Source organism: Lasioglossum baleicum, chromosome 7 (genome assembly GCF_051020765.1).
Source record: "Lasioglossum baleicum chromosome 7, iyLasBale1, whole genome shotgun sequence".
Lineage (NCBI taxonomy): Eukaryota > Metazoa > Arthropoda > Insecta > Hymenoptera > Halictidae > Lasioglossum > Lasioglossum baleicum.
The window spans coordinates 9,958,140-9,971,572 of record NC_134935.1 but is presented as its reverse complement, the minus strand read 5'-3'; the positions used below and the strand labels follow the sequence as shown (position 1 = coordinate 9,971,572).

At 39.1% G+C, this 13,433-nt stretch overlaps 2 protein-coding genes across 5 annotated transcripts in view; both read left to right on the top strand.

Moving 5' to 3' along the window:
* The first annotated feature begins 5,585 nt into the window (after positions 1–5,585).
* The window catches only part of LOC143210875 (neurotrimin), a 230,709-nt gene continuing 222,861 nt past the window's right edge, over positions 5,586–13,433 (top strand). The window contains exon 1 of the mRNA XM_076428114.1: positions 5,586–5,842. Coding sequence (XP_076284229.1) covers positions 5,653–5,842 — 190 coding nt within the window. The 5' untranslated portion in view covers positions 5,586–5,652. The remainder of the gene's footprint in view (positions 5,843–13,433) is intronic.
* LOC143210874 (RUN and FYVE domain-containing protein 2) overlaps positions 5,858–13,433 on the top strand; it is a 39,733-nt gene continuing 32,157 nt past the window's right edge. For 2 of the 4 annotated variants that reach the window (XR_013009348.1, XM_076428113.1), the window contains exons 1-7: positions 5,869–8,796; positions 9,926–10,104; positions 10,184–10,293; positions 11,867–12,074; positions 12,153–12,316; positions 12,390–12,552; positions 12,628–12,744. Coding sequence is in view for 3 of the 4 variants with exons in the window: in XM_076428113.1 (XP_076284228.1) it covers positions 8,445–8,796; positions 9,926–10,104; positions 10,184–10,293; positions 11,867–12,074; positions 12,153–12,316; positions 12,390–12,552; positions 12,628–12,744 (1,293 nt within the window). In the remaining variant the exon portion in view is untranslated. Of the gene's footprint in view, positions 8,797–9,925; positions 10,105–10,183; positions 10,294–11,866; positions 12,075–12,152; positions 12,317–12,389; positions 12,553–12,627; positions 12,745–13,433 lie in introns of all 4 variants that reach the window. The other 2 variants (XM_076428111.1, XM_076428112.1) reach the window with 2 other exon arrangements.

The following is a 13,433-nucleotide window of genomic DNA, read 5'->3' as shown; positions in this document are numbered from 1 at the left end:
GTTTTTAACTGGCACCCATTCGACTGCGAAGTGTTAATATTCGGTCACTCTGAAAAAGGCGAAAATTTTTTTAATATTCGACAACACGACTTGGATTTCTTTTGAGAAGTTGGAACAACTAGTTTACTACATCACGTGAAAAAGAAATTTCGAAAAAATTGCAACTGGCCCGAATTACAGAGAAAATATTAAAAGTCGCTTTTTACAACTTTTTCATGTGAGCCTACGTTGAAAATTTTACAGATGTACTTACATACATTTTGTTGATCCGTGTCAATTATTGTTGTTGTTGTAGCATTAAACGAAAAGGGGATATGTTAGACAGAATAAGAAAATTTGAAATGAATAACAATGATATTTCCACCGAGCTCGAATAGCAAAGACACTCTGATCTTTTCCCGAATGGTTCAGAAGCACTCAATGACTAAAACTCAAACTTCTCGTAAATAAAATTGTATACATTTGAATCTCCATTATCAAACTCCCCTGACGAAGTTATAAAATTTTTAATAGATACGCGGGAGTATGCGTATCATTAGTAAAAAAATCAAGTCTCCATGAATTCAAAATCACTAATCCTAGGCCAAAACGCTCAACGGTATCAAAGTCAATTCACCAATTGCGACTCTGGGAGAAACGGACCTTACACTATGAATTCGTAAACACTCGTTCAACTGCAAATTCCAGGTCCTTGACTCTAATACAGGTATTCCTTTCGACCGTCTTTTAGGACAAGATTTTTTTGGTACGCAAAAATGTAAAATCGCTTTTAAAAGTTCATCTGTTTCTGTTGAAGCAATTACATTTTCAATTCCGCTACAACGAAGTACAAACTACAGACGAAATACGAAAGATGTTATTCGTATAGCCAAGACTGGTAAAAACTGTACGGAAGCGAATGAAAATGAGAATAAGAATGCTGGCGAGGAACCGAATTCAGCAGAAGATATAGGATTTCTCGTCCTGTAAGATGGCGGTCGTTTTCACACATCTAATGGTTAGTAAGGGATGCATCACGGGGAATGACGTTCAAGGATGAGTAACAGTAGATAGAAAAACGAATTGAAACGCTTAGATTACATAAGTGAATACTAATGCTAGAGAAAGTCTTATTGTTGGTATACAACAGCCTAATAGATTTATAAAATTGTAATGTAATTGCTAAGGTAGAAGTCGAGATATTTTTTACACTGTTTTCAAAAACGCAACTCTGTGAAAAACGCGTTTAACGATTACGAATGCAATTTTTCTATAAAAAAAAATTTTGAATTTTTGCAAAATATTACTGTGTCCCTTAAACAATTATGTATCGAGATTAGCTAGCCAACAGGTTCGAAACCAGTTTCATTCATCGCGTAGTATTCGAACGCCAGCGTGGTGGTACCGCGTTGCAAGGGTGCGGAATTCGCATTTCTCGATAATGCAAACACGAGTTTACAAAGCGTAATTTGAATATACATATACAGTTACTCGAACTACTATTCGCACGCTCTAAAGAAGACGATAACTTTTTTAATATCGTACTATACGATTTGAACCTTTTTGGGAAACTAGAGCAATTAGTTTACTACAGCATGTGAAAAATTTTTTTTCAAAAACAGCAATTGATCGGAATTGTAGGAAAAATACTAAAAGTTTAGCATTTTACAACCTTTTGATGTGGGCCTATATTGAAAATTTAAAAAGTACGTTTCGTAGGTCTATTCGAGTCGACTCCAAGTCTCGAAAATTCATAGACCGAGCGACACCACAGGAGCTCCAGGATCAAAAGTTAATTTGTTAAGTAGATTGTACATACATTGTGCGCTAATCCTGGACAATTTGTATAATGCGATGAAAATGCAGTATGCTTTCATGATTGTTTCATTTCAGCATATACGTGCTCGCCCATGCATATTTCATTGTGTACTTTGCTTTGTAAATTGAGTAATACATATCTGTGAATGTTGTGATATACAAAATTATATGGGAAAAATGTGCTCGATCCTGATTTGACAAGTTATTTATTATATCATTACTGGCATGATTAAAGAAGTAACTAAATTGGAGTAACTAAAAGACAAGTTATTTATTATATCATTACTGGCATGATTAAAGAAGTAACTAAATTGGAGTAACTAAAAGGAATTATCTCGGATAAGATAGGCCAGACCGAAACCGATAATTACAATATGCGTCGCAAATAAGATTTACAACTCGTCGTTAACGATACACTGTTATCTTTGCTACATATATGTCAGCAATCTCAACTGGAATACGATTAGTAGAAACACATGGTACATTACAACTCGTTTCCGTTTCTCGAACGATTAAATACGCATTAATTATCATTTAATCGCCAATAGAATCAACACAGAAATATAAATGAAATTCTTAATTAAATATGACCGCAGTACCGCAATTAACTTGCCATTGTGTAGGTTCTGAATAATTTTGTGTGCCTGCTGTGTTGCATTACAAATAACGGATCATTCAAGCTCATTTGTATGTAGTGACTGGTCTTCTATTTTTAAAGACGAACAATTTGTGTTTGGTCAGTCTACTGATATGGCTGAGATAAACCACGGTATCCTTGAGCATTTAATAACTAATTCTTCTCAGACTATTTTCAAATGTAATTACTAGACTGCGGATCTTTATGCAAAATAAAAAATATTTGCATCGATTGCTGGACACAGGAACCAAATAAAAATTGTATTCTTCTTTTAATAATCCTATTAAGCTGAAACTAAAACCTTGATGTCCTTAAATATTTTTAACATGTCCACTGTTTTAAATTGTACGTACCTAGTTTTGTCATAAATGCATAAAATCCGCAGTCTAGTAATTAATTATTATTGTGGAGATTTGTAGAAATTAGATTTTTTACATTACATGTTTAATACAATTTAATTTAATTTATATTATAATTTAATATAATTAATAACAAGTTTAAGCAGATTTTTGGAAATAGAATGTCTGGTGTAATCGGAAATTAGTCTACAATCTGAAGTAACAAGAATTTTGACAATAACATACGTGGAGATATAAAAAAAATTTCAAAATAAGCACAAATATTGTACTACAATTTTTCAAAAATTGGTTTTCTTGTAAAAATCCAAGAACACGCAACTACCCATCTGCAGACATAACAGTGACAGTAACATTAATCAAGTAATTATACAGTTCTGTTCATTGTCGCGCGATATCATAGCCAAAGAAGACAGCAGCATCATCGTGTTCACGGGAAATTTAGCGGTCTCATAACGCTACCGCCATGCTTGCATTGTTATGTAAACCCAATAGCAATCGAGTATTTCTCAAGCATATGAAGCAATTCGGAGTTTCAGTGATGTCGGAGTGCAACAACTGGGAAAACAGGATTCACTGGCCAAAAATTAGTTCTTCGATCAAATGAGATGTCTGAGCTTTTATTTTCAATTATTTTTATGTGTACAATATATACAATATCTTAGACAAATAGGAACGGGGTTTAACTAACAAAAATTAGAAGCTTCGTAAAAGGATAATTTATCTTTCAGCCTCCTGGCTACAAGACAGAAACTAGGTTTACGATAATTGGTTTATAATCTTACAACAGCCTGGCTCATTCTGTCATCAATCATTATTATGTACTACTTTTACTACTATTTTTTTATTTACTTTTAATCAATTCTCTCCTCCTTTCCTTTCCTTCCCTTTCTTCTTCATTCCAGTTTCTTCCACATGTGGCTACATCTCTCCCTTTTTAATTTGCTACCTCTTACCGAAGCTTTGCACGAAGGTCAATCATTTTTCAATTAAAACAGCCTGAAGAAAGAAATGTTCAATTTTATCAGGTAAATTATTTATTGTACAAATGTATAAGTCAGATCATAAGACAAATTTTGTAATTTTATTATTTTTATGTAATTGTACTATAATTTTTAAGTCATCAAATATTTAAAGACGGAACCGAAATATTATCAATATAGTTCAAATAAAATACTAGTTTATGAACTTAAGGCGGTAGACTCGTTTCCAGCATTGCAAGGGTGCGGATTCGCCTTCTCATTTCTCGATACTACAAACACGGAGTATTTCAGTAGTCAAAAATGCTAGATGAAAGATCGATCTACGGCGCTGCCTCCCTCAAAAGACCTATTTTTTCGTTTACAAGGCGTAATTTCCATTATTCGGCAGAATGTATAGGTATGAAAATAGCTACATGCGTAGTTGTATGCTCTTGAATAATGCTAATTACGCTGCCGTAAACGAAAAAATAGGACTTTTGAGGGAGATAACGCCCTAGATCGATCTTTTATCTAGCGTTCTTGACTACTGAAAAACCTCATGTTTGTATTATCGAGAAATGAGAAGGCGAATCTCACGCCCTTGCAATCCTGGAAAAAGGAGTTATAAATAGGATTATATTCGCTACTTATTATTTAACCCTTTGCACTCGGAGCTATTTCAACTGGAACATTAAACATTTCTTCCGATCTAGACTATTTTCATTCTCTATGATTTTTGAAATTTTATATACATTTATATACGTGTCATATTTGTCATATAACATTTATATGACAAAGTCATTTATATACATTTTTTAAGCACGAGTATTTTATATCAAATTAATCGCAAAATTCAGAGCTTTCCGATGATATACAGTTCAAAAGGAATGGTCACTGAATGAGGTTATAATGATACAATAAAAGAATTACGAAACAAAAGGTCGCGAATTTAGATGCCAACCTGTAATATATGACATTGGTATAAATACCTCGTACAATACCTAAATGTTTATTAATTGATTAGATGCCGATATATTTCATAATGTGAACAATATTTTGAGTAATGGTACAGCAATTTTTAGTGGTGCATCAGAGGGGACAAACGAGTGCAAAGAGTTAAAATCAGGATTGTGCGAGAACCCGAAATCTCGGGAAACCCGACGCTCGGGTCGGGTCGGGAATTTTCGGGCGAGAACTGTCGGGCTCCCGAACGTATGATACGCTTCGGATTCTCGAAAGTATCCGGCTACCTATGTCCTTTTCGGGTTCCCGAAAGTATCCTGCTTCCTCTGTCTGTTCGGGACCCCGAAGCTATCCGACTACATCATACGAACGTATCGAGATTATCAACAAAAAGAGACGGTAGACGGCGCGGCGCGCGGCACAGCGTCTTTGACTTTGACACGTCGAAACGATCTAACCATTCTAACCTAACTACCTACATAATATCTACATCGATATCGATATACAATCAATCAATCTACCGTCTCTTTTTGTTGATAATCTCGATACGTTCGTATGATGTAGTCGGATAGCTTCGGGGTCCCGAACAGACAGAGGAAGCAGGATACTTTCGGGAACCCGAAAAGGACATAGGTAGCCGGATACTTTCGAGAACCCGAAGCGTATCATACGTTCGGGAGCCCGACAGTTCTCGCCCGAAAATTCCCGACCCGACCCGAACCCGAGATTTCGGGTTCTCGCACAAGCCTGGTTAAAATGCTATTTTATCCAGTTTTGGCACTGGTCATTGCCACGATGCGACATAAGTGTCGGGCGCACGCAACGACACAGACAGACAGTGGAAAAAGCAAGGCAACGGACGGTAAGTCAAGGCACCACCGTCAGGCGAGCAAGCGCGCGCGCGCGTGCGAGCGCGAGCGTATAGTGAAACGTAAACATGGCCGCGGAGAGTAGCGAAGGTTTGCCAATATCTCCGTCGGAGAAATCGTTGTCGGGTAGCCTAGTGTCCGAGGAAAATGAGAAAACTGTCTCGCGGTCGCCGTCGACTTACTCGATTAGGGAAGACAAGTGGCCGGACCTGGTCGTCTCGAGGCCTAGAAAACTGGACGTCTGGTGGTTGCCGAGACGTAAGTACATAGCGCGATAGGTGCATGCTTTCGATCTGTTTTTGGCGCGCGATTCAAACGCGCCGGGACCAGCCCGGCTGTGTGTCGTACACGCGCGCACAACTCGATCGCTGTTTTTGCTTATCGAGAAACGCCTACCTAGCTGACGAGCTGCCACAGTGTTCGAGACAATGCTAAATACTCGAACTATGAAATCTAAGAAACTTTCTGTCGTAACACATTAGTGATGCAACGTACTATTTACTACACATAAGATTTTATTGTTAAAACTGAAGCGTAAAATTAATTTGATTTTTACAAGTTACGTTTAGTATTATAAGGCCTTTTAATTTTTGTCTAAATTTTTCTTGCTACATGTTCATCAAAGATTCGAGTTTTGGGAAAAGTACTAAAATGTATCTCCCCGATTGTTTGCATACTATTTCGACTTTAAGTAGCGGTCGATCTTATTTGCCCGAACTTGCCTGAATTGAAAAAAAATAATCGAAAAGTAACACGTTCACTCCTGAGGCGTACGCAACGGTAGTTGATTGCATCACGTGTCACCTTTATTTGCTTGTTCCAAATATGAAAAAGTACCTCTCCGATTTTTTAATTAGCAATCGACTTTATCATACATTTTATTTCATTTCGATTATTCACGCATTTCCGGTAACCTGGTAAATAAATTTTCCCAACGAAAGTTGGTCAGTAACTACGCGACAATATATTGCAATAAACGAAATTAGCAAAAAGTTTTAGCACTTTAATTTATCTTTGACAAAATTTGATTTATTTTATCATCAATCGATGCACCTTCTCATCGTCTTTAAAAAAGTATTGGCGAACACTGTGTGCCACCGTGTCAACAGCGAATATATCGCCGTTGTTGTTACGACGACATTTAACCGGCTGTTTAATCTATGTCCACATTGAATCAACATCGAACAACTTTCTGTTAACCTTGCACGTGAAAAAATTGGTGTTTGTACCAAATAAAAGAAGATAGAACAAAAGGCGATTCGATGTTGCTTCAGTGAGGGCATAGTTTTACGTTCGCCATGGAGGATTACCGCACGATTGGTCACGTGAAACGACAAAAGCCAATCGTGCCATTTGCGAAACATTGCGTTGTCGATTGATTCTATATCCTATTTAGCAGTTGTGGAAGATCTTCGGAATTTAAGGTTATCCGATGTTTTGAGAAGCGGCTCTCACAGGCTGCCGCCGCCATGCGCCATTAGCATGGACTTTGAAATATTTAAAAGCTCCAAGCTGCGAAGATCGGTCAATAATACGTCCTTTGAGTAAAGTAAACAGAACATAAATGATTGGTAGCTACGTAATTTTTGAAACCGATTGAAGTAGTCGTAGAGATTCATTTTTCAAAGTATTTCTCGAATGACCTGCGTGAAGAGACTGCCTACATGTTAGTTTGCTCATTATTCTTTAGATTCGTTATTGTCTTTTAATTACCCGCGTATAGTACTTAGAATCTCAAAACAAACAAAGGTGTCGACTACACTAGCAAATATCTATTTGACATTAAAGTATATATAGTTATGTTATCGAATACAAATTTATTTATATTGGAGTTGTATCAAGTTCCATGTAACCAGTTGTGTAGAAAATGAATTTATAGACCCTGCGAAGGAGTTCCTATATATTTTCAGCTTCGTAAACGAAATACAATGCATGCCACTCTGAACCGAGTAAATTAGCTGGTAGTAAAGCTTGAAGGGACAAAATAGTCGGTGTATTTGAATATTTTCATGAATAGAATCATGAAATATCGGGGTGAAATGATCTACGTTTACTGGAGATTCACAGTGCCCTACGTTATCGACATTGTTAGATCATTGAAAGATGGCAGCACAGTCCAGTCGCCGCCTAGAGCGGGAATATTGATTATCGTAGGTGGAGGTGTAGTCGGCGGGAGAATCAATATTACTTTTCGCCGGCGAGCTCGCCATTTTCGACGTGATATTTTTCGTGGACGAACGACGACGCACGGGACACGCGAGTTTCTACGGCAGTGTGTCGATGTCTGTAATGTTTCTCTCATGAAAACCGGTTCGTCACGAGATCGGGCTACAATGTAGTATCGCTCGAACGGACATCGTTTGTTTTCCGCTTCAGCAAAAGTTTCTTTTCCGTCGCTTCTGCCGCAGTGTCTATATTTAAATTGGAACGCACACGGATTACCACCTCTGTGATCCGCCAACGTCCTCGTCAGGCGACAGTACACAACGATACCGATCGCTCGAGAAAGAATCACAATAAGTGCTTCGAACGGATCCACGGTGGGTGACAGATAAAACGAGGAGTCACAACAGCCGAGTTATCGACGTGATCTCCGTGTCATCAGCTGGTCGACCTCGTTAAAAATAGAAGGAATAGTTATTGTGATCGGACAAAGAGAAAGGCGAAGTTCAGTCAGCTAAGAAAGAGATAGAGAGGATCCTCTTTTCAACAAAAATCACCCTTCTGACGGATAGCGGAGATCAGCTATTCTTTGCGATTAGAGTACACGCAACTGTAGCGAAAGAAAAGTTCGTTGGTTCGATACAGGGAGAGATCAAAGGGATATACGAAGGGATTGTGCTCGCAATCTACGTCTTCTATGCGGCAAGAATCTCAGAACGGTCTGAAGATCAGGCCACCAGTCGACCACGGTGTTGTCCATCACGGTGGGATCATGCTCGAGGAGGATATGGCTGGCGCACAGGATACCATATACCTGTGCAACTTCCGGGTATCGGTGGACGGCGAGTGGCTTTGCCTGAAAGAACTTCAGGATGTCGAGTTCTCGTTGCAGGACTCGCTGCAGCGGTCACCGTCACCCCCGCTCGCTCTCAGTGGTATTAATCATCATCACCATCATCATCGCCAACAGCAACAGCTTCCCGATCAGAGAGAGCTTCGCAATATAATGCCGCCAAGTCCGCCACCATTGCAGCACGTCTCCAGCTTGTGTCTGTACTCGATGTTCTTGCACTGTTCGCTTCACTTTGACCTTCCTCGACTTCTTCCTTTCTTTATTTCACACCTGGGACTTGGGCGACACGTCACGCTGATTTCGTTTGTTCGCGGACTGATCGCCGAACTTTGCTCTTGACCAACAGATTCGCCTGATGCATCGAGCTTCCTTTCCGTTCTGTCGATAGTCGAGTGTCATCGTTGCCATTCATGTTCCTGACAAATTGTTGATGGTCCTCTCGGCCAGCGTCTCTTAACCTTTTACGAATCAATCACCTTGCAAGTTGAGAAACGTTGTTCAAGGACATTTTGCCGTAAGAGTGTCTCATAATTTCTTTAACTGTTTATGGTTGCGATTTATGTTCGTGGAAAATTGTTGATGGTCCTCTCGGCCAGCGTCTCTTAACCTCTTACGAATCAATCACCTTGCAAGTTGAGAAACATTGTTCAAGGACATTGTGCCGTGAGAGTGTCTTATAACTTCTTCCTTAACTGTCTATGGTTACGATTTATGTTCGTGGAAAATTGTTGATGATCCTCTGGGCTAGCGTTTCTTAACCTTTGCGAATTAATCACCTTGCAGGCTGGGAGACGTTGTTCCAGGACACTTTGTCAGGACAGTGTCTTATAACTTCTTTTTTAAGTGTTTCTAAAAAGGTGAAACTACCATTTAAGAATGATGTACACTGTGATGTACATCTAAATTGTGTAACTGACACTAAGTTGTAGAATGATTTGAACGTAGTTGTAAATCAATTAACGCTTCTGATCGGAGACCTCGACTGTCTGATACACTCTGTTCTATTCTGTTCGGAGAATCTTCGGATGAATGCATCTTTCGTAAACTTCTTTCTTCGCAACTGGCCAATCGATTCTATCTTTTCTATCGAAACGTGGAACCATCTTTGCTCCTTTGTTAGCACTTTTCTTTCGATAATTTTGCATTGCGCTTCATCGATATTCGCATTCATGTGATCATCCGCATAATACCGAACAGGCCGATTTGCGGAAGCGTAACCGAAGAAGAAAAGGAATATTAATGATCAGGATAGAAGCCGATAACGGTTTAGGGAAAAGTTTATTGCATGGTCTTCGAACTGGAACAAGAACCTATTGTTTTTGCAGCACGGGACCCAGTGATCATCGAGAGGAGTAATCTCGTTAATATCTCGAAGCTGATCGTCAAGGAGCTGATCGAAACATCTTTGAAATACAGTCGAATGCTCGATTCTGATCACATGCCCTTGCAACACTTCTTCATCGTTCTCGAGCACGTGCTCAGACACGGTTTGCGACCAAAGAAGGTAAATCCTACCTTCAAAATATCCAGTCCCTGGTTTTTTGAGAGATGAGGAAAATGGTATTAACCGCCTTCGATTTCAGGGTCTCCTCGGACCCAAGAAGGAGCTCTGGGACATACTTCAGCTTGTTGAGAAATATTGTCCAGAAGCGCAGGACATTACGTCTAGTATTCGTGATCTACCTACTGTTAGGTATAATTATAATTTTATTCTTGACCTTACTAGTTAACAATCTACACATGTTATCGCTGGACTGTGGAAGTTTATTCAGGTATAATGTGCAACGAGTATGCAAAGTATGAACAAAGGTATACATATGCACGACATATGCAGAGAACACGCACACTAGCAAGAAATAATATCTCCATATGTGAACCGGAGTATAAAATAAAATATAAATCTCGAACTTTAAAATTGTAGTTTTCATAAAATTGTGTGAAATAGCTTTATTAGTACTCGTAATTTTCAATGATGAGACTTGAGAGCACATTTGTTTGGAAATATACAGGGTATGGCCGGACGGGTGATACAACCGAGCAGGGGTTGATACTACACGTAAAAATAAGTCGAAAAAAAGGAATAACATTTTTTCGTTTAACGTTTCGTTTTCGAAAAAATCGAGTTTAGAGTTCCGCCAGGTTCGCGTGCTGTAACTAATGCACAAAGTAATAGAATTGGTTGATTATGATTTTCTCGAAAACGAAGTGTCAAACAAAAACATGTTATTTCTTTTTTTCGACTTATTTTTACATGTAGTGTCACCCCCAGCTCGGTTGTACCACCCGTCCGGCCACACCCTGTATAATGCAAATATGCAAAATGAGCGATACAAATCACGATTATTTAACGCATTCGTAGAAAAATGTACATTTGCATAAACTTCCGCAGCCTAGTAATTACTTTTGAACTGATCATATCGTTTTACACGCAACAAGTTCATACAATTTTGAACAATTCTATGAACTTTCTCGTGGTGAACCTTAACAAGATCTTACACGGTGTCTGAGAAACCGTGTCCGCAAGTTTTCATTTCGATGATTTATTTAAAATGTACTTTTTATAGAAATGGTATTTGAAATGTCAAGTTAAAAATGCGATACAATTTCCTGGTGATTTGATGACCCGTTTAATCTTAGTCACTACAATTCTGTATATGATGAGCTGAACTTTGAACTTTTATGGCATCATTCTATTATTACTTGTTGACGTTGAAAGAAGTTCCGTGGTAAATGTGGGAATCCGTTGTAACGATATCGAACGAACATGTCGTGTTTGATACGTTTTTGAGTTTATCTTGACGTGTAATCTTTGACAGGCTTATCGGAAAATGGAGGATTTTAATAGTTGTACTAAATAGGACATCCTGCATAAAAAGATATGGTAGAAAATGTGGAATTCAGATATTTTTCTAGACTTTTTCCGATTAAAATAATTGATTGAATGAAATAAAACAACGTTCAACCACTTCTATTCCACACACTTTCTAATTCGCTGTCTCTGCAAAAACAAAATTTTCGAGATATACATACTTTCAACTATAAAATTCATTTACCTGCTATATTTACAATCTTTTTGCTCCCCATACGTTGTTTACGGTGAAAATTCAGTCGCCATGTTTAGGCTTTGATGTCGCATAGTATGCGTGGCCGCGTTATAGTTCGCTAGAGCGGAAACGCTTCACTCTGGCGAATCAGCTCGACGTTCCTTTCACGGGACTTCTTGCGAGGCACGCACAGTACACGTTTGATTGCGTTGGCATTTTCAGGACCGCAATGGGTAGGGCGCGGGCGTGGTTGCGTATGGCGTTGATGCAAAAAAAGCTGGCCGATTATTTGAAAGTTCTGATCGATCACAAGGAGGATATATTGTCCGAGTATTTCGAGCCGGACGCTTTGATGATGAGCGAGGAGGCGATCGTTGTAATGGGTTTGTTGGTGGGTATGAACGTGATCGACTGCAATTTCTGCGTGAAGGTTAGTCCGAACGTTTTGCTCGAAGACAACTATTGTCCCGGCGACTATCTAAGTACTGTTTTGCGACTGTTGCGACAGGAAGAAGATCTTGATTGCCAGCAAGGTGTAATCGACTTTTCGCTGTACCTGCGCAACAGCAATCACATACCCGGCGAGTCTCCGGACGACGAAGTCGAGAACGACAATATGACCACTGTTCTCGACCAGAAAAATTATATCGAGGAGTTGAATCGTCATCTGAAGTAAATAGTCTCATTACATTCATTCTCCGCCGAGTCGGCTGTTAGGGATATTGTATTTTAACGTCGATTTCAGCGCGACCGTAACGAATCTACAAGCCAAAGTGGAATCACTGACGACCACGAACGCTCTAATGAAGGAGGATCTGTCGATCGCTAAGAATAATATACTGTCCCTTCACGAAGAGAACAGGCAATTAAAGAAAGAACTGGGAATCGAGGTGAAAGACACGAACGAGGTACGAATTCCGTTTCAGAGCCCCGCTGTGTCTCCCACTTGATCATCGGATTTTGCAAAATCTTTTTCCTTGCAGAACGGAAAACCGCCGATTAAAATCACTGAAACGACAGTGGAGATTGAGGAACTGAGAAGTAGAGTGGAGGCTGAAAAGAAAATGCGACAGGACTTGGAGAAAGAGTTAGAGTTACAGGTGGAGAATTGCTTTTAAGCGCTACACCGATTTGCGTGCGCTCTATCATGTCCCACCCAATTAATTCGTGACGTCGCTCTGTTCAAATTACCACATGAAATAGTACAAACTAAGAAATTCGAACAAAATTGATTTCTAATTCCAACAAGTGTATTGATACAATTTTTCTCGTAATACCTAGATTCGATTCAGAATTAGGTATGTTGACAGACTGTTCAGCTTTTGGCAATTTCTACAATTTTGTCTTGCTAGCCAGTCAATTGGTTCCACCATATTCTGTATTTTCATTATTTCACGCGTACAAGTTTGTGCAGACGTTTGGCTCTTATTTGGTAAATTTGGCTAAATTGACACTATTTTTTAAAATTGGATTCGTGCTAGAATTACAGTAGAACTCGCCAGTTCAAATCTCGTTTATTGCACGGCATCCTCATTCGTTGCATACTAGCGACTCCTATCACGAGGTTTTCCAGATTCTGGCACTCGTGGTGGGTATTGTGGTCTACGTAGAAACAAAAACTACATAAAATCTTGTGCAATTTCGTGCAATATAATTTCGTGAACAGCTTCTAAACGTCGACGATCTTCTAGAACACTTTTGAATAAGAATGCCATTATTGAACAGACTCCCCGATTAGAATCCTCGAAGCGCCACAAACGGTTCCCGTTGTTAAAGTCTGAAGTCTGAC